General features: G+C 33.7%; 1 protein-coding gene across 11 annotated transcripts in view; it reads left to right on the top strand.

Moving 5' to 3' along the window:
- PRKACB (protein kinase cAMP-activated catalytic subunit beta) overlaps positions 1-25,350 on the top strand; it is a 152,377-nt gene that overhangs the window by 85,795 nt on the left and 41,232 nt on the right. For 2 of the 11 annotated variants that reach the window (XM_020891275.2, XM_020891272.2), the window contains exons 2-3: positions 16,566-16,627; positions 18,715-18,843. In XM_020891275.2, coding sequence (XP_020746934.1) covers positions 16,566-16,627; positions 18,715-18,843 — 191 coding nt within the window. Of the gene's footprint in view, positions 1-1,035; positions 1,153-1,409; positions 1,739-9,606; positions 9,631-11,300; positions 11,325-16,565; positions 16,628-18,714; positions 18,844-25,350 lie in introns of those variants that run through there. The other 9 variants (XM_020891273.2, XM_020891274.2, XM_070467829.1 and 6 more) reach the window with 9 other exon arrangements.

Below are 25,350 nucleotides of genomic sequence, written 5' to 3'. Positions count from 1 at the left end.
AGACTTCCCTTTGGGCCCTCTCGGATCTCTCCTATGGAATAGTTTCCTTGCCAACCTGGGATATACGAAGAGCTTATCTGGGCCTTCTTTGCCTCTCTCATTTATGTTTTTTTATATTCAGTTTTCTGCTAGACCATCTGTCTACTCGTCACCCCTACTAAGGCCACAATTTCAGACTAGCAAAGCTGGATACTTTCCCTGTTCATTCCCTACAGTTTGCTTTTTTTTTTTTTTTTAATAGACAGAATCACTTATATGGGTTTTTTTGGCTTCTTCTCCAAATCATGTCAACCGTCTCTGGCAATAAAGCTCCTGCTTGTCATGGAGCCACACCCTGCTCTGACTGAGCTGTGGAGGAACAGGAGCAGCACTAAATAAGAACACCACAGACTTCCACCGTCCTCCTGCAGAATTTAGCAGCTTTTCATGAAGAAATGCTTCTCAGATTGTTGTTTGTGATTATTAGGTGTCCAGGACCGTGAAGTTATTGCTTTGGATAATTTTGTCCAACTTCATAATTATTGCTTAGAAGATTTGCTTACTTACCTATTCTGTCATCACTGGAAGTCCTGTCTCCCTGGCAACTTTTAAAATGGCATGTTCACTTAAAAAGGAACCATTCTATAGATCCTTTGCACCATTTTGGTACAAATTTTCAGTCTCTGGAAATCAGAACAGTTTTTAACCATACCATCCACCTTGCTGTACAATCTGTTATCTTAATCCTGTTTAATGTAAGGGATTTTATACTTCAACAGTAATTTTCAGTAACTTTTTTGTGTACTCTCCTCTTTTGAAAACCACATAAGCAGCATCTGACTCTGATGCTGAATTTAATGGAAGTTTATAAATAAGTTGCTTTACAATTTTCCTTTAATAGTGAAGATATATATATTATATTTTGTCTTTTCCATAATACAGAATGTTTAAATGGTTAACATTTGTGCTGCAGTATAGCTTTCTGGCTCATGAAAAATGAAAGCTATCAGCGATCTGGGCAATAAGATTCATCGCCAATAGTCACTAGCAACAGCACACAGCATTTTAATATCAGTGAGGTCCACAGCTAGCAGTAAGAGCTGGTGTAATTGAAAGACGTTTAGGTGCAATCATTCTGCTGTTTGTTCCTTGCCAGGTTCAACATGGGATTGTGTGAGTATTTGAAGAAAACAGCAATTTAAAAAAATCTTTGAAATGTAAAAAGGGTGGAGGAGTGCTTAAATTTAAGAAACGTTGTAATTTTTAAATCATGTGGCTCTAAAATAAAAGGGATTTTATTTGTCTTGGTTGATTAAAGCTTTAGAAAAGCTACTCCTTGGTTACAAGTGAACCGATAATTCTGGTCTAATGTTGCCGTGGTAACAACTCATGCTGATATAATTGAGAACATCTTATACATCCTGGTTCGAACATTTTCTCCCTGCCATTTTGAGTTGTTCTAGTGGTATATGAAGGAGGCTAGAATAGCTTGAAAGAAATCAAATCTAGTTATACACATCTTTGGCATTAATCTCATGTTTACTAGTGATATCTCGCACTGAACAGTTAAGCTTTGCTTCTAGAGGCTTTTCTTTTTAAAACAAAAGAAAGCTCTTTTCATTTTCTCTGTGCTGCATGCTCTAGTGTATGTGTTTACACCATCGGTTCTTCTACCTCTAGAGATTAGCATAACTCCCTTTGCTGTTGGATTGTTGTTTTGAGCAATATGTTTTGGAAAGGTTGATTTTCATCATGAGTGGTAAGTATGCTCTCTGAGACTCTGTAACTTTGTATTTTTAAAAAATATTTAACTGTAAGGGGAAAAAAAATGTTTTTTAGAGGGGTAATTGTAAAGCCAGAGCTACAGTGAGTTACATTTTCTCTTGATGCTTTTGCTTTTAGGGCTTATAGTAATTTGCCTTTTAAATCCATTAAGAACTGTGAACAATTAATACCACTATTAATAGTCAATACCAGGAATCAGTTTGTAGTCTATCTTATGGTTTATTATATTCATTAATATGTTATTAATTGTGTTATAAATTAGTGAGTAAAAGATCCACTATGGTAAAAGGAATTTTTTTTTAGTATCTAATCTTGAAAATAATTAAACTTTCCATTTATTGGCTTTGTTATTCTAATATTAATTTTTATCAATTTCCTTTTGGTTATATAAAAAATACTCAATCTTGAATAAGATGTTGCCAAAATTTTATTGATTTATTGGTTGCTTTTAACTGTAATTCATTGAGAAATAGGGATTTAGTGATGAAATAAATATATGCCTTTTGGTTTTGGAGGCTTGGTTAAAATTTTTAGGATGATTTTTGGCAAAATAACTTGTTAGAATAAGTACTTTGGGGATAATTTCTTTTTTGTTTTTTAACATGATTTATTTTTTCCTAAACATTTCTAAAAAATGTTTTTTGAGAAAATATACTATAGTATATACTGCAGTTTATCAGAGGGTAAAAGCTGTTCACTTTAAGCCAAACCTGCAGCTAAAAATAGATGCTCTGTTGTTAGAGTGAGTAATATTTGCTTAGAGCATAATTCGTTAGCATCTTTTTGCTTAGCTAAAAAAGAGGATGTTTATTAAGTTAACCTTTGAATCAGATGCATGATTAGGAAAGGTAGTATATGGTTATTCATAACCATCTATAATTTATACTTAAACATTTGGATTGGCATTCAGAACCTGAGAGAGATGTATTTTTGCTGTATAGCGGTAGAATTCAAAATAAGTGAACCTTTTCTTCCATAATTGGAGACCACCTTATTGTTGCAAATAAACATTTTTTTTTATCTTGCTGCTGTATAATATACACCTCTTCAATGCTATTAGGTATTTATTTATAAAGTGATATTAGACATTAAAAGAACATTTTTACATGCAACATATTAAGAATTAATTGTAATTATTATCCTGTTATTTTTCTGTTAGATGTAGTGTGTTAAATTTGGGCTGATATTACAAAAGCAACATGTTAACATTTCTTAGGACTTCTTAGATATCAATCAAAACTGAATATACCTGGTTATCATACTTAAAATAATGGATTTCTTTGAGTCCAGGCAGTGTGTTTTTCTCTTTGACAGTGTTTTAGAAGTTTTACAATTGGATGTTGGTTTTAGCTGAAGAAAATTGTTCCTGCTTCTCTATTGCTTGACTTTTCTTTCAAGAAAGCTATGGATTTTTCAGATAGTTTGATATACTTGATCATATTGGTCTGCCTTTATAGCCTTTTCTACCTCAGGAACTATAATATTGACAGCTAAACATTCTGACTTTTTCAGACTTGTCCAATTTCAGTTAATTTTGTTCATATCATAAGTGGTTAAATGCCTTAGCCATTTCAAAATATGAAAAATTTCAAGTGAAGTGTGGTTTTATTTGTAAAAATAAGCAAGTGCCAGACCTATTACCTCAGTCTTTAGCTATATATATGTGTGATATTTATGTGTATGTGGTACTTTTCTAGTTAAAAAGTGACTTCTCTTCTCCTTCCTTGTCTATTAAATATCAGCTTTGTGGGGAGGAATAGTTTTCTCTGGGAATCTATCTTTGGCCCTCTTTTAATGCTGCGTTCTCTCTGAAAGCTGCCATCCATGCCAGCATCTTCAGTAGTTACCTGAATGTTCAGTGCAGAAGTGCATTTTCTCTTTCCATCCCATGGATCTGCTCCTTTGTTTCATTCATTCTGATTTTTGTTAATGATCCCACTCCCATGTAGGAACTTAAATAGAAACCTTGTAGTCACTCTGAACATGCTTCTTACTCCCCAGATCTGCTCTCAGCCGTTAATTTCTGTTGGTTCTACATTAGAAATGTCTCAAAAATCACTCAATTTTCTCTATTATCACTGACACTGAGAATGCCTTTAGATCAGAAACTCTGTATATTTTCAATCTTATTGCAGTAACAACTTCACTGGTCTCAACTTCCAATTTTATCTCTCTCCAGACCATTTTCCATGCTGCCATTTTAAAGTTGCAGATATGCCCATTTCTTAGTCCAACATTTTCAGTTACTCCTTATTGTCTCCCCAATAAAGGCTAAACTCCTTAGTGGGGCATACAAGATCAGTGGCCTGCCTTTCTAACTTTATCTGCATCACTCTCATAAAATTCAGATCCAGTTATATTATACTATGTATTATTCCTTGCTACCTTCCCATATTTATATCTTTTATCATAAAAATTCTGAAAACCAGCTGTGCTTTTCAGTGCCTCCATTATTGATTCTCTAGAGTTAGATGATTCTCTGTACTCTCAAAGTAAACTTATAAACTAAAACAATGACTTGTATTATACTGAATTTATGTACTTGCATATCTATTTCCAATATCCGTCCTTTGAACTTCTTAAGTTAGGGACAGTGCAGTGTTCATCCGTGTGTTTCCAGCTGTTACCTTGGTACCCCAAACATAGCAATGAATTTTTAAATTCATGTGCAATAAATTAATGATTAAAAGTTATCCATTTTTTACATATTTGAACACTTTTATTACATTATCGGTGAAGAATATCTGTCCCGTGTTTTGATTTTTTTGGTTCATGTGCTTATTGGAACATAACTAGCATCATGATACCAAAATCTCAAATAAAAACTGTTTGCCCTGCTGTAGCTGAGGACAAATCTCTGAAAAAAAAATTTTTTGCTATGCTTTGAATTACAGGAAAGTTACAGATTTGAGCAAAAGCATTTGATTAATTCCCCTTTTTAGATTTATACTTTCTAGATTGAAAATTTAAGAACACAGTACTGGGGAAACAGTATATCAGTGGAGTTAAAGAAGGGTACTTGCCTGGAAATATACAGTATTAGATTGAAGATCAGACACCAAAGTGTAGCAGTTTTATTTTGAGTGGCTTGCCTTCATGGAAAAGAAATAAAAATAGTTTCACCCTTATTAACTTGAGTGGATAAGGCTTTTAAAAAGAAAGACTGTGGGAGAGAGGAGTGAAAGATCCAACACTGCTGATTTCTTTCATTCTAAAACAGTTAATAGTGGGACAACTATAAATTTGTTGATCTCAAGTTGAGAAAAGTGACTTTTCTTCTTCCAGGTGTAACAGGGCTCTTACCTGATGCCGTGGGCACCACTACCAGTAAAGAACCATACAGTCCTGGCTCCATCCCATTTTTGAAAGTTACTGGATTATTTAAATGATAATATTAATATGTATATGTATCAACTAAAAGATCTGAAAAGTTGATTTTAACATACCCAAATAGGAGATGGGAGGATCCAACATTTTTGGGGGGGAGCATTTGTAAAGTTTTGAAAGACTTCTCATTGTTCATGAATGAATAAATAAGAAATGCAACAATGCGCAGCCTATAAAAGAGATAATGCTCAAGGATAAGTTCATAGCCTTTGAGAGGAAGAGAATGACCTTATGTTTAGAAAATGTTTGTGGGGAGGGTTTAAAATAATAACTTATTATAGCATCAATGTGGACTTCTTAAAAATTTCAAGTGCACATGGACTCTATAAAATAAGATGTGAAAGATGAAAAGATGAAATGAGACCAGCATGAGAGAAGAGCTGGGTGAGAGGCAGAAATAGAAAAGGAACAATAATGATATGGTAAGAGAAGATTATAAGAAAATGAACCTGGCATTTGTAGAATATGAAACTGCATTAGAAGCAGTAAAGAGTGAAATAATCACTGCAAAAAGGTGAATTAATGACATAAAGAACTAACTTGATAAAACTTACAGAATGTAGGGAAAATGTATATGATAAAAATTTTGAGGTGAAAAGTATGTTAGATAAAGTAGGAAACTCTACAAATTGAATGGATAGCATTCCCTCAGAACAGATAATGATGACTAGAACAGAAACAATAATAAAAATTAGGATTTAGGAAAACTTAGTTGAAGAAAAACCTAAATGTATAACTTGGAGCTCATTGTTTGTTGACAAAGTTTAACAAAAACACCAGCACCTGAATATATCCTGATGGAAGTTTTGAATTACATGGATAAAAATAATGAATTCCAAAAATATCCAGGTCTCTCTGCATCTTACAATGTAACACATGGTTTGTCTTATAAAGAAAAAATTTCATAAATTGGAGACTTGATAATTTGAAAATTCTTCTAGACCAAAAATTGACAAAGATACAAGAGCACATAGACGTAAGTACTAAATAAAATGTAACAAGCATCCCTTTCAATGAATACCTGAACTTACAAGAATATAATAGTGTGCAAAAAGTCAAATGGTGAGTGAAAAATCAGAGCTATAAGGGAGAGCATACTTTGACTACCCTGAGGAAATTTTTATACCTTGGTGACCAAAGGGCTTTTGTTTTAAATAGCCTCACAGAGACAGAAGATGAGTTCTTTGATCCATTCAACTTGTGATATCTTAGATTCCTATATAAAGCCAGGATCCACAAAGGATCATAACCTCAGTGAAAGCATAGACAAAAATAAAATGTCTCCTCTGACACAGGGTGAGAATACGGAAGCTTGCATTTCCTGGCTTGGGTTCCTGGGGAACAGGGAGGGCTGTGTGTGCATGTGTATGGGATTCTTCTCCTCAGAGTTTGTAATCAACTACTTTTCCTCCAGTAGATTTCATGTTTTAATCTGTATTAATTGTGTGGTTTAATAATTTTAAATAAAATACCTTATAGTGACAGTGTCAAGCTGGTAACATCTATCAGATGCCAGGCAGAAACTAATACAAAACATATCCTCAAATCAAACCCTGTGATTTTCTCACAGATAAAGGCCAACTAAACTTTGAACTCACAATCCAAAATCAAAGTAGATACACAACACACAACACACACACACACACAATCTACAGCCAAAGGTAGTCAGCAGGTACTACAGCCTTAGATCCTACCAAGAATGTCAGAGAATAGAATTTTCACATTCAGACTACTATTCAAAATTAATAATCACATAAAAAAGAAATAGGAAAAAATTATATATATCTCCCACAGAGCTTCAAAATACATAAAATTGACCCATTTAGAAGGAAAAATTATAACTGTGTAATATTTATAGATATATATAAAGAATTGTCACCCAGTAATTGGAGAATACACAGAAATATTTAGAACACTTACAAAATTTGACTACATAAAGTTGAAATACTTTAAAGAATTGAGATGTAGGCTTTGTTCTCAGCCTTCCCTGTGGTTCAGATGGTAAAGAATCTGCCTGCAGTGCAGGAGACCTGGGTGTAGTCCCTGGGTCAGGAAGATCCCCTGGAGAAGGGAATAGCAACCCACTGCAGTATTCTTGCCTGTAGGATTCCATAGGGAGAGGAGCCTGGTGGGCTACAGTTCATAGGGTCTCAGTGGGGTGGACAATCCTAAGTGACTAACACTTTCACTTTTTCTTTCACTGTGGTCTCTGACTGCAAAGCAGTTAAGTTTAATCAATAATAAAAGACTAATTAAATAAGTAAACACAAATGTTGTATTTAGGGATTTAAAAAATTCCAGTAACACACAGGTCAAGAAATAACTCATAAACTTAAAATTCAGTTATGTGTCAGAACTTGTAGAGTGCAGCTGGATTTAGAGACAAATTTTTAAGTGTGTATATTAGGAAAAGGGCAAGATATTTATGATATAAGTGTGCAAGTAAACAAGTTAGGGAAAACACAGCATGGTTAATCAAAAGAAGAAAAAAACTAATAAAGACATGAGCAAAAATCAGTGGAATAGAAAATAAAGATTCATCAGAGCCAAAGGTTAGTTCATGGAGACTTTTTTAAAAATTGGTTACAACTGTACCTATTTAAAATTTAATCATAGTTAAAATAAAAACTTAACAAAATTAGGACTGGACAGTTTTATAGTCAGGTTCAAAAAGAACAAAAATTTTGATCTTGTACAAAACTTTTCAAAGAATTAAAGAGGATATATTCTTAATTTCTTAAGTCCGTGTATTCTAGTATAACTTTATAAGTAAAGTATGGGAAAGAAATCAGTTAGAAACATGTTCTCTGAAGTTAGTAACAGGAATAGGATGCTCATTGTCTGTACAGTATTGCACTGTGACTCATAACCTGCACAGTAAGACAAGAAAATGTTGGAGGAAACCAAAGTATCATTATTCATAGATATGTGATTATCTACATAGTTCAAGAACTTCTACCAATGTTATTTTAGAATTGATAAGAGAGTCTGCCATGTAATAAGACCAGTATATAAACATCAATTATGTGTTATACATCTGCAACAAACAAATGGTAATTAAAAAAAAAAATCTCCTTTTTACAATAGCAACCAGAGCTCTAAAGACCCTAGGAATAAATCTAATAAAAGAATAATAAGACCTTTAAGAGAAAAATTATAAACTTCTGCTGAGAGATATTTATCTATAATCTTTAACAAGCAGTTATACTTTCACACTCACTAGATTATCAAAAATTAGAAAGAAAAAACAGTAACGTATTTTGTTGAGGTATGGGTCATCAAGAATATGGTGGTAATATAAACTGGCACAACTGTTTATTGAGCCATTTATTATTTAGTTTAGTTGCAAACGTGCATACCATATCATCTAGGGATCCACTCCTAGCTCTATACTGTCTAGCAACAAAACAAAATATTTGAATTCAGAACCAAATATAAAATCTTTAGCATATGATTGTGGTAGGTATAATATCCTCTTAGAAAAAGCCTCAGTGAACAGTTAAGCAAATAAAGTGCATTTCAAAGAGCATTTCAAAAATTTTCTGGGTCATTTGTTTTATGAGTATAAATTTAGTCATATTTATTAATACAAAATCATATCAGGAACATCTTCAGTCAAACATGGCTTGGATGATTAGAAAATCCACAGCATTCCTAGATAGAAAGTTGGGAGAGAAGGCATATGTGTGTGAGTAGTAGTGAATTAGTATACTGTGTGGATTCCTAGTGTATTCATCTGTCCATGATTGATAGATAGATACTAGTCAAGTAAGTTAGTGTGTGTTTCTATAATTTGATCATTTATATATGTCTCACTGAAAGTTTTAAAATGTTTTAGCCGTGTAGTGAAAGAGTTAGTCAATTATAATGTTCACTTGTAACCAAGACTTGATAAAGAATTAACTAATAAAAATCATAAGGAGAGGACAGAACAGTAAAAGTTAGTATTGCAACACAAAGTATAGCTTTTATTGCCTATTAAATTTCCAACCACCCATCCATGTGTGACTTTGTGCAAGACTAATTAATGTCTTAGAAAACAAAAGTAGGCATGGTCTCATCTACTGACCTGCACAAATACAGTTGTAGTAGTTAAAGTTGTTTTTTATATCCACTCATTTTAAGGTTACAGTGAATTTGCTTTGAATAAACATGTTTGAATATGGTGAAGCAAAAGTGTCTCTTCAGCAAAGTGAACACAGTTGCTTTTCAAATTAAAAGGATAGAAATATGGTTATTTCATTAATACATTTCCAGAGTAGGGTTTTAACTGGTTTTTAAAAATATGTATCCAAAGAATTAATTGTAACCATTACATAAAACATTTTTGAATATGTGTTTTTCATTCTGTTCCTATATGTGAATATCTAATGAACATACATGGATTGACAACTTCTTGTGTATATGTTATTTTATGTGTTATTTAATCTGTTCAATTTATTCTTTTTGATCAAGCACGCAAATCATCAGAAGCATCTGGTAGGAATCCAATTTTTAAAGAATAATTCTGTTGGTTTATTGCTCTAAGTTAGATTTTTGTGAGGTATTTTGTGACTAGAATATTTTATAAATTAGCTTACTGAAAATTCTTGTACAGCATGTATGTGTGGGGGGGTATACTTAAAAATAACAGATACTAACAGATACAGATCTCTAAAGAGGTGGGTGTCTGAAGTAGTGATGGTAAAAGGCAAACTATTAGAGTTTACTTGATTTATACTTCCTCAAAGTTTTGAAAGGGATTGTACTGTTATTTGTTGATAGAACTTGGTATTTTCATAGGTAATTTACCTTAATTCCTATCCTATTTTGTGCTTTCTGACATACACTGAATAACTCAAATAGAATAATGCTTTTATTTAGGTAAAGAATGAAAATGGAAATAATTTAATTACAAAGAGATTAGGGAGGGAGATCCATGAACTATAATTTGCTCAGTAAAAAAATTTTTAACTTATTACAAAAAAGATACTAGTAAGAAACAACTGCTTATAGTACCAAATACTTAGTCTTTCCCTAGTAGAAAATTTTAGAGGGACAGCTCCTTCTCTTATCCCCTATATGTATGCCATCAAGATTTAAAATATTCAGACCTGCAATCTTCACTGGTATTCCTCTTTACTCTCTCTGGTTCCCCTCATTCTTTAGGAAGTTATTTTACTCCTGTTTCCCAGAAGTAGAGTATAGCAATTGTGAATACTAGTTTATTCCTGTTCCTTCCCACGCATTGTAAAGTGTTGCTGTGGGGAGTAGCTACCTGCCTGACTGGGCACTTCCTTGCTATGCATTCACCTCCCACTGCTTCTGTACGCCTTTACCCTGTCCTCAAGTCTGTTGCCATTTCCTGAGTAAAGCATGCTCATTCTTCCATGCTTTATTCAAGATCATCCCAGCCTATCCTTCTCCTCAACTTTATCTGCCAGAGGAGCTCTTTATCCTTTCAAGATTCAGCACAAATGCCACATCATCTTTTATGACTTAACTTACTACCCAAGAATTTCCTCTTTTGCACTAGAATAGCACCTATAGATTTCTTAGTTGTAATCCTTGTCACATTCCATTATGGTGGTTCATCTGTCTCCCCTTTAGCTTCTCATCCCCTTAATAGTAGCAATATGTTTATGCTTTATTGTGTTCCCCAGTTGTAACTCAGTTTCTGGTACCATTGAACAATGTTCTACAAACGTTAAGAAGATGGTTAAAATAGCACCAGTAAAGACACTGTTTGTGTGGAAGACATTATTTGTCTCTCAGAAGGGACTTATTGAAGTATTACAATTCAGAGTGTCTTTTCCTACAGTAAAGTTTTGAATAAAGAACAAAAGTCCAGAGACAGCACTGCAGTAGTTATAGGATGTATATTTAAGTTTAGTATTATTAGTGCTATTGCTATGAGGAGTTAAACTTTTAGCTGTGATCTTAAGGAAAATTAGAAAATTAGTATTGATGTTGGCACTGAACAGTAATTACTGATTTTATTTCCTTACCATTTAATCCTAAATATTCTATTTGAATATATTCAGTCAAATAATTGTTCCTACATTAATGCTTTATTCTGTACAAAATATTCTGTGAAAATGTGTATAGGTGATTTCATGCTAATATGCTGTCCTGTGTCATTTAATCATTGTTTATTTTTTGGATACAAGCTTGCACGTCTTCAGAAGTATCTGGTAGGCAATTACTTTTAATAAGATAAATGTTACCTTTCAAGACTTTTTATTTGGTAGTTTGCAAGTTGTTATGCTCCTCATAAAGTTATATTTTTATAAAATATTCTGAGTTAATAATTATTTCTGAGTTAATAAATATTAACTGAGTTAAAAAATATTCTGAATTAATAAAATATTTTAGTTGATGAAAGAAATGGCTTATTTAGTTTTATGTTGTTTTATCTACAGAAATGATCTATATTATAGTTTCTTATATGATATTTTAGAAACAACATATAGTGCTGTGAAATAGTGTGCATGGCACACTTTATTTAGCAAGTAGCACAAAGCTGATAAGCACATACCACTTAAATAGCCCAGGTTAATGAAAGGTTTTTGGAGAAAAATTATGCTATTGTAAATTTTGGAAAAAAAAAAAAACAGCTAATATTTTAATTGGGTATTTACCCTAGGAAGTTTATATTCTATTTTGTCCTATTTTCTGTTTCTCTTCTATTTTCTGACATCCATTAAAAGAAGTTAAATAAAATTGTCTTTTTACTATAAAAGAGGGAGGTGACATTTATCTCATTACAAAGGAAACTGGAGAATTCAATATCTGGAGTAGTTGTAATTTTTACCATAATAGATTTCCAAACCTTTCTTATAAAACATGAATGATAACCTCCTTTAAATGTTGCATAATGGCATACTGTAACAACATGCTCTTTTTATAATGGATAGCAATCTAGAATCTAGCAGCAACACAGAACCAAAAACTGCCTAATACATAAATATACTACTTATAATTAGTGAAACATTGCAGAATTATCTGAATAACATAAAATATTTCATACTTGATTTTAATCACATGGAATATTCCATACTTAAGTTTTTAATAAATTTTCCTAATGTTTAAAATGAACTCAAATTTTTAACAATATCTTTTGTATAAATATATTGAAAAATACTTTGAGGGTGGTAAGAATTAAGTTTTTTTAATGTACTTGTGGATGTTCATAAAAATTATCACTTTCTTCATCTCATGAATAGGGGTAAATATTTCTACAAATCAACCCTAGGTGAACATATAGATTCATTTGGTATGCTCACTTCTTAAACTGAAGAGAAAAACTTTATTTGGAAAATAAATATAATTGAAGTATATACTTCTGGGAAGAAATTGAGTTAATTTTTGGTGTCTTCATTTTTTTAGCACCTACCTTGCTCCATTATTGACAATTCCCAGGTAGGTCAGGTGGTAAAAAATCCACCTGCAATGCAAGAGGCCCCAGTTCGATTCCTGGGTCAGGAAGTTCCCCTGGAGAAGGGATAGGCTACCTACTCCAGTATTCTTGGGCTTCTCTGGTGGCTCAGACCATAAAGAATCGCCTGCAATGCAAGAGGATTGGATTCAATCTCTGGATTGGGAAGATCCCCTAGAGGAGGGCATGGCAGCCCACTCCAGTATTCTTGCCTAGAGAATCCCCTTGGACAGAGGAGCCTGGCTGGCTACTGTCTATGGGGAAGCAGAGTCAGACCCGACTAAGCACAGCACACAGAACAAAATATATTTGCAGAAAAATCCTTTGTCAAGATTATTTTTCCTAAGGAGAGTTAGGAAACACTGTGTTTTTAAATAGGTACTTATGATTCCTAAGAAGTATTAGAACCAATTTTACAATGCATATATATGTCATGTTAAGTCACTTCAGTTGTGTCTGACTCTTTGTGACCTTATGGACCTTAGCCCTCCAGGCTTCTTTGTACTTAGCATTCTCCAGGTAAGAATACTGGAGTGGGTTGCCATGCCCACCTCCAAAGGATCTTTCCAACCCAGGGATTGAACACACGTCTCTTGTGTATCCTGTATTGGCAGGCAGAGTCTCTACTATGCAGTCTTTACTACTGCGCTGCCTGGGAAGCCCTTAAGCCATAAAGAAAGTGAAAGTGAAGTCTCTCAGTCCTGTCCGACTTTTTGTGACCCCGTGGACGGTAGCCCACCAGGCTCCTCCGTCCATGGCATTCTCCAGGCAAGAATACTGGAGTGGGTTGCCATTTCCTTCTCCAATATCTACATTTAAACTTAATTAAATCATTGTGATATCCTGCTACAGCCACAGGCTTTGGAGCTCAACACATGTGAGAGCTTCCCAGGTGGAGCTAATGGTAAAGAATCCGCCTCCCAATACCAGGAGACACAGGAGACTTGGGTTTGATCCTAGGGGTTGAGAAAATCCTTTGGGGTAGGAAATGGCAACCCACTCCAGTATCCCCCGGAGAAGGGATAGGCTGCCCACTCCAGTATTCTTGGTCTTCCCTCGTGGCTCAGCTGGTAAAGAGTCTGCCTGCAATGCAGGAGTCCAGGGTTCAATCCCTGAGTTGGGAAGATCCCCTGGAGAAGGGAAAGGCTACCCACTCCAGTATTCTGGCGTGAAGAATTCCATGGACTTTATAGTCCATGGGGTCGCAAAGAGTCGGACAGGACTGAGTGACTGTCACTCTCCAGTATTCTTGCCTGTAAAGTCTCATGGACAGAGGAACCTGGCAGGCTGCTTGCAGTCCATAGGTTCGCAAACAGTCCGAACGATGAAGTGACTTAGCACACACACACCATCAGTGGATATAAGCTTTAAAAATAACTGGAGAAAAACATTTAGAAAGTTAAGTTTACCGCTGTTAAAAAATAATAAAACACAAAAGAAATGCATGTGGTTCTAAATTACATATTGTTTTAGCATTATTCCTAATCTAGCATGTTGTGAAATATTTTTTGTTTATATTTATAAAATATATATTTTGGTTAACTAATACTTTTACAAAGAGTTAACTATGTCATCTTTGCATCTAAATAGTGCACATATAAACTAGAGATTTGTGTATGTGTATATACATACTTATATGACAAAAAGTATTTAAGGAACAAGATTTTCTTCGTGGAACTATCTAATGACATTGTAATTAAGGTTTATCCTTACTCTAAAAGGTAATCTCTTTATATGTTGAAATAATTTGTAAAATTCATGTAGTTTCTGATAATTCTCATATAAGGCCTTTATGAGGATTATTTACTTTCTACAGTATTACTTGACAATAAACTCGGAACATTGATGAGTACAGAGTATTTCAAAGATTTTCCTGAATAGCCTGTTAGTGCATGAAATTAAGCAGTACTTAAAATTTCTTCTTTAGTTTATTCACCAAGCAGGAAAAAGGACATTTTCCTTCATCTTACCATCTTTGGCAAATACTGCCAGTCCTTCCTTTGACCAGTTACTTTTTTTAAACTCAAGATCCAATTAGCAAAAAGTGACAGGAGAAGCTGAAACAGGATGTTAGGGATTCTTTTTTATTTTCCTGATTTTCTTCCATGTCTCCAAATTATCTATACTCATGCAGGCATCTGGAGAGTTTATACTGCAATTTGATATGCAAAAAGTTCTATAGATAGAAGATAACTAAAAATATTTTTCAAAAGAAATCAGGGGTATATTTTGGGAATCACAAGTTGTTTCTTAAAAGCCACAGTTACATTTAGCAATAAATTATGTTTTTAACTTATTTTGTAGCTGTCATTTCCAAGTCAATGCCATGTGCAGATATATCTGTTTTATGCAAAAAAGAAAAAAAGGAAAAATTTTTTAAAACCACTGTTCTTCCATTGCAACTAGTACATTAAGTTTTAGAAGTAGGATGACTTGAACCTTCCTAAACTCAAAGAAAATGTAATAATTTTCCACACCCCAAATCCACCCCTGGGAGAAATTAGATCATATTTGCATAATTAGGTGCAATTATCTGATTCATTGTTTTGGTGAATGAGATTTTTCTACAGTGGAAAGATTCTAATTTCAAAAATTATTTTTCTCATTTTCTAAAATAGGCATTTTGAGAGTATTTTATAACAAAATACAAGTGACAGTTTATACAAAGTAGTAAAATACTATCTTTAGAAATGCACACTATTTCTAAAAAAACTAATGTTGCTTTTGGTGCCTCTCAACACAATTTTGAAATCTCAAAGGAAATGCCAACAGGCCTCTTGATTAACAGTGTTTTGCCAAAGGTACTTCATCAGGGGAATGTATATCTTAAATATCTTACTTAAATAGTAATTTAATACTACTGTATCAGTAGATGATCTTATTAAATTATTTGTGAACCCCTCATTTGAACTTTTAATTTTGTCTTTTTATCATCCTTCTCATCATTCTTATAACTTCTGAAATAAATGCCGGTGTGCCACTTTTTTGCCTTTTACTGTTTAAACACTATTTAAATCCTATTTTCTTGAAAGACTATTTTTCTAGAAAGACTAAAAGATTTACTTCTTTTGTAGTTATGTTTTTATCTCAAACTTAACTATGGGGATAATAATAAATTTTGGTAATGCCATTTTATATCTCTGGAATTTTTTTCTATTTGTTTCTAAAACCCTGAAGTTGTTTTTTAAACAGAAGTCACTGTTAATAGCTTTGTGGGAAGACTATGAAAAACAGTTCTTTTAAGTTTCATCATTTAGCAAATCTAAAGCTTCAAACCACAGCTCAATAAAATAATGTGACTATTATTGATCACTATATAACCATCTGATTTTGAATTACTTTACTTTAGTTTACATTATGAATTAAGCATTCAGGCATTTAGTTTTGCTCCCAATTTAGAATGAGATTTTTAAGCTGTTTGGGTTTTTTTGGTTGTTTTGTTTTCAAGTCTTTGTGGCTATTCTTTGTGTTAGTCTGTGGTTTTCCCCCTTTCTCTCTACCTTTAGTAGAGAGGATACAAATCTAATAATGTAAATCCTTATGCCTGAAAACAGCCCTTTATCAAAGTCAATTATTTTGAAATTCCATAAATCAATATATTCACATTCTATAGATGTTTTCACTTCTTATGTTTAAAGTCTCTGTTAATATCTGGTGCCTTTTTTTTACAATAAGTATTTTGCCTTGTATTCATTTCTAATATTTTTCATTACTTTCAGGTATGTTTTCAGGAACCATATTTTTATTATTAGATTATTATAAAAGTGACCTCCATATAGAACAGAATTAGATATTCTTAGAAACTTGAGAAAATGTTTGCTGCTTCTTTAAAGAAACTGAATAGCTCTCTAGTATACCATAGTTGTGAATACATGTTTCATGACAAACATAGTTGACCTAAGTCTGTGTTTTTTAAGCAAGTATACTTATGTGTAATATATTTTTATATGTAGTACAAATATTCTTACAAGTCAATTTTTTTTTAATATATTTTCAGTGAAAGAGTTTCTAGCCAAAGCCAAAGAAGACTTTTTAAAAAAATGGGAAAATCCTGCTCCGGTAAGGAACATTTAAAATTTTCTGTAATTTAAAATCTCGCTTTAAGTAAAATCATGATATTTGCCTAAATAACTTACTACTTTGGAAAGCTTAATTTCCAAGTAGCATCAATAATTATAAGCTGAATGTAAGAATTTTGTCATAACATTAGGTTTTGATTCATTACTAATTTTATGTATACCTAAATTGGAAAAGGAACTAATTCCAATATAATACCTGATGGTACATTTTGATACTAGTTCCAGGTTCCTACAAACTGTTTATAGTTTCTGATAGTAATTTTGATTTATGTCTTTGATAGAATATTTATTATCTTTATTAATTATGGCAGTAGGGATCATATTGTATAGTTTCAAATTCTTAATCACAAATACTTGGCTATTGACAACATGCCAAGTACACAAGGATTCTTTCATAAATGTTTTGATGGGTTAAGTTCTATATAATTTAAATACTTTAGATCTTAATTAATATCTAAAAACTGTTTATAAGAAGAACCATCTATACTTGCCAAAAGCTTATTTTGAATTTATTTTTATAAATAATTAATGACCTTTAGTAGCATTTTAAAAGCTTTTTTCCTAGCATAAATATCCTTTTCAAATATTTTTTTCACTAAAAAATATTTAATTCTAAATAAAATGTTATGTTTTAAGAAGATGCTATCATTACCAAGATGTAGAGCATGAGTCATAATTTAAAACACAGTCACTCTGATGATTAAAAGCAGTTAGACACTGTCTAATTTGAAACTTTAAGGGAGGTGAGGAAGATGTCATATTTGTATGAAAAGCAATGATTGGCAGAAAGAGACATTCTGTTGTCTATGAATAATGTTTATTTTCATTATTAATTTGAGAATTTTATTAAACATTTCAATCCATTGTTGATAAAACCAAAAATTAAATATTAATCCATAAAATCAATTAATTCAAACAGAATTATAAGGACTTTTTCCTTCTGTATTGATACAGAATCTCATGGCAATTTAAAATTATGAAAAAAGGAATGAATACAAGTTTTATAAATAAAAACTTAGAGGCACTTGCTTTCTCCTTAATGATTTACTAAGAAGCTCTGAGCAAAGGCAAGGTTTGATTTGCAAAAGATTAAGTCCAACTACAGTGAATTCCAGTAGCAATTCAAATTCCTTACTTATAAAAGAACCATATTGCATCATAAGTTTTTTAAGCTTAATGCTATACAGACTGGTCCTTGGAATTATTTTTTCCAAGATTTTCATGAAGATGTTTATAATGAAAACCTATTAAACAAATGGGTCAGCAATTGCTATTTGATGCTATTAAGCACGTAATTTGTTCCCTGTAATCTTCATTCTGTTGTGGCAGCAACAAATTCAGTATATTGATGCCTCCAATTTTTGCTTCTTTGCTATAGTTAAAGCCAAACAAAGACATTTTGCTTGTAACAAAGCATCTATTCAAGGAGAAAAAAAGACTCATTATTGTTCTGGGATTCCAACTTTTGGTTATCTTTGTGGAAGTGAGGAATTCTCTTTACCTTATTGTTACTTTTTAAGGTAATACAGGGTTATTATCACATCAGAGAGAGAAAATTATTTGGATCTCTCATACTGTTATTATCTAGTTTATATAAGGATAGAAATGAAGTAAGACTGCTTTCTTCAGAGGTAACTGGTGAAATGACTGATCCTCAGGTTATCTATTCATTACAATTTTTTTGCAAATTCCCTGTGTGGCTTCCATGATTGCATACTTCTGGTCACTTTGTAATTATTAAAATAAAGATCTACTTTATTATAAGTCCAGTACTATAAATTCATATTGGAATGTGACCTTTGATATTTCAACTGAGGATCTTATTTCCTCACATTACTATTACTCTTTGTTTATGATATAAGTCTCTCTTCAAATGTAAGATCCTTTCTTATTCAAAGGGAAAAACAGAATCAATAAACTGGAATTTCTATAGTCTTTTTGTATTGTTTTTAAATGGGTAGTTATAAATTACCTATTCTGATAATACATTATTAAGTCTATTATAGTTATCATATTATTCTTATGAATATTACTAATTATAAAGTTTATTTTTTCCTGTATATTTAGAATAATGCTGGGCTGGAAGATTTTGAAAGGAAAAAAACACTTGGAACAGGTTCATTTGGAAGAGTTATGTTGGTGAAACACAAAGCCACTGAACAGTATTATGCCATGAAGATCTTAGATAAGCAGAAGGTTAGTGTTTTCATTAGTCTGATTTGCTTTTGGAACTTTTTAAAAAATTTTTAAATTTTAAATTGAAATACAGTGTTGTTACAATGTTGTGTTAACTTCAGGTATACAGCATAGTGATTCAGTTTTATATGTTATATATATATTTTTTTCTTTTTTACATTCTTTTCCATTACAGGTTATTAGAAGATACTGAGTATAGTTTCTTATACTATACAGGTTCTTGTTGGTAATCTCTTTTATATATATTAGTGTGTATTTTTTAATACCAAACTCCCAGTTTATCACCCAGCTTTCCATTTTGGTAACCGTAAGTTTGTTTTCTATTTGCTTTCTGTCTGTGAGCCTATTTCTGTTTTGTAGATAAATTCATTTGTATTATGTTTTCAGATTTCACAAGTAAGTGATATAATGTGATATTTGTCTTTATCTTGCCTACTTCACTTAGTATGATAATATCTAGGCAGAACACTCTTTAACATAAATTACATTAATATTTTTTGGCTCCATCTCTTGGAGTATTGGAAATAAAAACAAAAATAAACAATTGGGACTTATTTAAGGCTTTTGTACAGCAAAGGAAACCATAAACAAAATAAAAAGACAACCTACAGAGTGGTAGAAAATATTTGCAAATGATGTTTGACTGCCAAAAGATTAATTTCCAAAATATACAAATAGTTTATACAGCTCAGTATATATATATATATAAAATCCCATCAAAAATGGGTGAAAATGCTTTTATTTCCAATATTCTGGGAGGTGGGTCATAGAGGATCCTGCTGTGATTCATGTCGGAGAGTGTTTTGCCTATGTTCTCCTCTAGGAGTTTTATAGTTTCTGGTCTTACATTTAGATCTTTAATCCATTTTGAGTTTATTTTTGTGTATGGTGTTAGAAAGTGTTCTAGTTTCATTCTTTTACAAGTGGTTGACCAGTTTTCCCAGCACCACTTGTTAAAGAGGTTGTCTTTTTTCCATTGTATATCTTTGCCTTCTTTGTCGAAGATGAGGTGTCCATAGGTTCGTGGATTTATCTCTGGGCTTTCTATTCTGTTCCATTGATCTATATTTCTGTCTTTGTGCCGGTACCATACTGTCTTGATGACTGTGGCTTTGTAGTAGAGTCTGAAGTCAGGCAGGTTGATTCCTCCAGTTCCATTCTTCTTTCTCAAGCATAAACAAATGGGATCTAATGAAACTTAAAAGCTTTTGCACAACAAAGGAAACTATAAGTAAGATGAAAAGACAGCCCTCAGATTGGGAGAAAATAATAGCAAATGAAGCAACAGACAAAGGATTAATCTCAAAAATACACAAGCAACTCCTGAAGCTCAATTCCAGAAAAATAAATGACCCAATCAAAAAATGGGCCAAAGAACTAAACAGACATTTCTCTAAAGAAGACATACAGATGGCTAACAAACACATGAAAAGATGCTCAACATCACTCATTATCAGAGAAATGCACATCAAAACCACAATGAGGTACCATTACATGCCAGTCAGGATGGCTGATATCCAAAAGTCTACAAGCAATAAATACTGGAGAGGGTGTGGAGAAAATGGAACCCTCTTACACTGTTGGTGGGAATGTGCAAACTAGTACAGCCACTATGGAGAACAGTGTGGAGATTTCTTAAAAAAAAAAACTGGAAATAGAACTGCCATATGACCCAGCAATACCACTTCTGGGCATACACACTGAGGAAACCAGATCTGAAAGAGACACATGCACCCCAGTGTTCATCACAGCACTGTTTATAATAGCCAGGACATGGAAGCAACCTAGATGCCCAACAGCAGAAGAATGGATGAGGAAGCTGTGGTACATATACACCATGGAATATTACTCAGCCATTAAAAAGAATTCATTTGAATGAGTTCTAATGAGATGGGTGAAACTGGAGCCCATTGTACAGAGTGAAGTAAGCCAGAAAGATAAAGAACATTACAGCATACTAACACATATATATGGAATTTAGAAAGATGCTGATGATAACCCTATATGCAAAACAGAAAAAGAGACACAGATGTACAGAACAGACTTGTGGACTCTGGGAGAAGGCGAGGGTGGGATGTTTCAAGAGAACAGCGTGTATATTATCTATAGTGAAACAGATCACCAGCCCAGGTTGGATGCATGAGACAAGTGCTCAGGCCTGGTGCACTGGGAAGACCCAGAGGAATCGGGTGGAGAGGGAGGTGGGAGGGGGGACCGGGATGGGGAATACATGTAACTCCATGGCTGATTCATGTCAATGTATGACAAAACCCACTGCAATGTTGTGAAGTAATTAGCCTCCAACTAATAAAAATAAATGAAAAAAATAAAAATAAAAACCACACAAAAAATATGGTTGGAAATGTAAATAGATATTTCTCAAAAGAAGACATAGAGAGGGCCAATAGGCATGTGAAAGGATACTCAGTATTTATAATTATGTATTAGAGAAATGCAAATAAAAACCACAATGAGCTATCACCTCACACTGGTCAGAATGACCATAATCAAAAGCCTACAAATAATAAATGCTAGAGAAGATGTGGAGAAAAAGAATCCTGCTACATTGTTGATGCAGCCATTATGTGTAGAACAGTATTAAGGTTCTTGAAAAAGCTAAAAATGGAGATTCCATATGATCCTGCAATCCTACTTCTGGGTATATATCTAGAGGAAACCATAATTTGAAAAAGCAGATGCACCCCAGTGTTCTTTGCAACACTATTTACAGTAGCCAAGAAATGGAAGCAACCTAAATGTCCATCAGCAGATGAATAGATAAAGATGTGGTGTATATGTACATGATGGGATATTTACTCAGCCATAAAAGTAATGAAATAATGCCATTTGTAGCATCTAAGTCTAGGATGGACCTAGAGATTATCATACTAGTGAAATAAGTCAAAGAAAGAAAGAAATATTACATGATATTGTTTATATATGGAATCTAAAGCAATGATATTAGTGTATTCATTGTTACTTACCTGAAGGGTAAATTTCAGTTTTATCAGCTGGATTATTAAACACATACAACAGAATGACTTACATTGACACCAGGCTTCAATAGTACATGAACTGTGAACTTCCAGATATTCAAACTGGATTTAGAAAAGGCAGAGGAACCAGAGACCAAATTGCCAACATCCATTGGAACATTGAAAAAGCAAGAGAGTTCCAGAAAAATATCTACTTCTGCTTTAATGACTAAAGCCAAAGCCTTTGACTGTGTGGATCACAACAAACTGTGGAAAATTCTTAGAGATGGGTATACCAGACCACTTTCCATGCCTCCTGAGAAATCTGTATGCAGGTCAAGAAGCAACAGTTAGAACTGGACATGGAACAACAGGCTGCTTCCAAATCAGGAAAGGAGTATCTCAAAGCTGTATATTGTCACCCTGCTTATTTAACTTGTATGCAGAGTACTTCATGAGAAACGCTGGGCTGGATAAAGCAACAAGCTGGAATTATGATTGCAGGGAAAAATATCAATAACCTCAGATATGCAGATGACACCACCCTTATGGCAGAAAGTGAAGAAGAACTAAACAGCCTCTTGATGAAAGTGAAAGAGGAAAGTGGAAAAGTTGTCTTAAAAATCAATATCCTGAAAACTAAGATTATGGCATCTGGTCTCATCACTTCATGGCAAATAAATGGGGAAACAGTAGAAACAGTGACAGGCTTTATTTTTTGGGCTCCAGAATCACTGCAGATGGTGACTGCAGCCAAGAAATTAAAAGACACTTACTCCTTGGGTGAAAAGCTATGACCAACCTAGACAGCATATTAAAAAGCGGAGACATTACTTTGCTGACAAAGGTCCATCTAGTCAAAGCTGTGGTTTTTCCAGTAGTCATGTATGGATGTGAGAGTTGGACTATAAAGAAAGCTGAGCACTGAGGAATTGATGCTTTTGAACTGTAGTTTTGGAGAAGACTCTTGAGAGTCCCTTGGACTGTAAGGAGATTCAACTAGTTCATCCTAAAGGAAATCAGTCCTGAATATTCATTGGAAGGACTGATGCTGAAGCTGAAACTCTGATACTCTAGCTACCTGATGCAAAGAACTAACTCATTTGAAAGGACCCTGATGCTGGGAAGGATTGAAGGCAGGAGGAGAAGGGGTCGACAGAAGATGAGATGGTTGGATGGCATTACCAACTCAATGGACATGAGTTTGAGTAAGCTCCGGGAGTTGGACAGGGAGGCCTGGTGTGCTGCAGTCCATGGGGTCACAAAGAGTCGGACACGACTGAGTGACTGAACTTAACTGACACCTTCAGATGATTTTATTGTCACATTTAATTTGCATTCCTATTTATTGTGACTATATGACACACAAAGATAATAGTTTTAGTGTATGGGGATTGTATTGCTGATCCTGTTCACAGTGTTCACTGAACTCAGGGGTAGGCAAGGTTTGAGCTAAGAGGCTGGAAGAAGACACGAGGAGCTGTAAGAATTGCAGACACATTTATTCTCTCCTGGCTCACAGAGCAGTCATAACACAGCCTCTCCTCTGGCTGAAGCAGTAGTTATAGCACAAACCACAACATAACCATAATGTAGCCATAACGTAGCCAGAACATAATCTCACATAACATAATCATGATGCTCCCCCGGTGTAGCCCCAAAGCAGCAGCAGCCAGGGCTTTCATGTGAAGCTCATACAGGCATACCGCACAAAATTGCTGGTGACCAAGCATGCTTGAGCTGTGCTATAAGTGATCTCAGCTGTTACTTACTGGTGCAAAGTCATTGTTTACAGATCACAGGGCGAGAAGGCTAGAGAGCATGGGGTGAGAGAGCCTGACTGGTGCCATCTTGTTAATTTCCCCACAGGGATACATTATTATTTCAATAATAATTTATACACAATAGGTTTGTATACATTTTCTAACAAAATACTGAATTCTATATGTAAAGAACAAGCATCTCTATTACATTTTGTCTTGTGGAGAAATTCAGGGACCAATTACTTGATCCTTAGATTGAGGTAACAGAAATTTAGTGATTTATTTTATTTTATGGCTTATTTTAATTGACAGTTGAAGCTTTGTTATTTAACATGATTGAGTTGTTTAATTTAAAATGTAAGTTAAGCAGGGAAAAATTTGAAAACCTGCATACTATAACAAATATCAAATCTATTGTACATGTCAAACTAATAATGTTATATATCAGTTATAGCTTAAAAAATTAATTAAAAATAAAATTTAAATATTTATAATATATTGCTACTGCCTAATGAATTAGAGGGCTTCCCAGGTGGCTAAGTGGTAAAGAATCTGCCTGAGATGCAGGAGATGTTGGTTTGATCCTAGTACAGGAAGATCCCCTGGAGTAGGAAATAGCAACCCTCTGCAGTATTATTGCCTGGAAAATTCCATGGACAGAGGAGCCTGGTGGACCACAGTCCATGGGATTGCAAAGAGTTGGACATGACTGAGCACGCACAAATGAATCAGAGTGTCTGAATTATTCATGCTTTAAATATTAAGCTTCTGTTTTTCTAGCAATCATGATTGAAGGAAAGTAAAAGAAAAATGGCAAATCTTTATTTGTTATCTTACAGACATTATGTACCCAAGAATGACATTTTGGCTTATTGGAGTATAGATAGGAAAATGTGGAGGAAACAGTAATCAGGGTTATAGATGGTGTATAAAACTAGTAGTATTCAATAGAAATACAATATGAGGCATATATGTCATTTTAAGTTTTTTAGTAGCTCCATTTTTAAAAAAGTAAAAATTAACTTAATTAATAGAACTTTATTTAGCCCGAGGTATCTAAAATACTATCATTGCCATATGTAATTAACATAGAAATTACTAAGGCATTTCGTATTCTTTTTTTCATATCAAGTTCCAAAATCTGATGCTTATTTTACGCTAACAGTACATTTCCTTCAACTTGGCACCTTTCAAGTGCTAAATAACCTCATGTGGCTATTGGCTACCATGTTGGACAGCACAACATTAGACTAGTTTGAGGTTTCAGCCCAATCTCTACTTTAAAATAAGAACAAAACTAACCTCTAACATGAAAAGGAGTAATGACTTAAGTCTCTAAAATTAAATACACTCATACACACAGGAGTTGGTGATGGACAGGGAGGCCTGGCATGCTGCAATTCATGGGGTTGCAAAGAGTCGGACACGACAGAACGACTGAACTGAACTGAACACACATTTGTGCATCTTTGTCTACTGCCCTCTTTCACATATCTTTTTTAGCTATGCTTCTTGAAAAAATAGTTTAATCACCCTGCCCACTAACCCACTTCCTTTTAATCTTTAACCCACAACAGTTTAGCTGCCTCCTTGTTTATCTCCTACTTCTTGCTACTCTACTGAAATACCACTACCATGGGTCACCAATCCAGTGACTTAATCACCAAGTCCAGTGGACTCCTTTTGCTCATCTTATGTGACTTTTTTTAGAGCCTATGGCTGCACAGACTGCTCTCTTAAAACTGTCTTGTCCCTGGACTTCTGGAACC

The sequence above is a fragment of the Odocoileus virginianus genome, chromosome 5 (genome assembly GCF_023699985.2).
Source record: "Odocoileus virginianus isolate 20LAN1187 ecotype Illinois chromosome 5, Ovbor_1.2, whole genome shotgun sequence".
NCBI classification, from domain to species: Eukaryota; Metazoa; Chordata; class Mammalia; order Artiodactyla; family Cervidae; genus Odocoileus; species Odocoileus virginianus.
The sequence above is the reverse complement of the archived record's forward strand: the minus strand, read 5'-3'. Positions and strand labels throughout refer to the sequence as shown.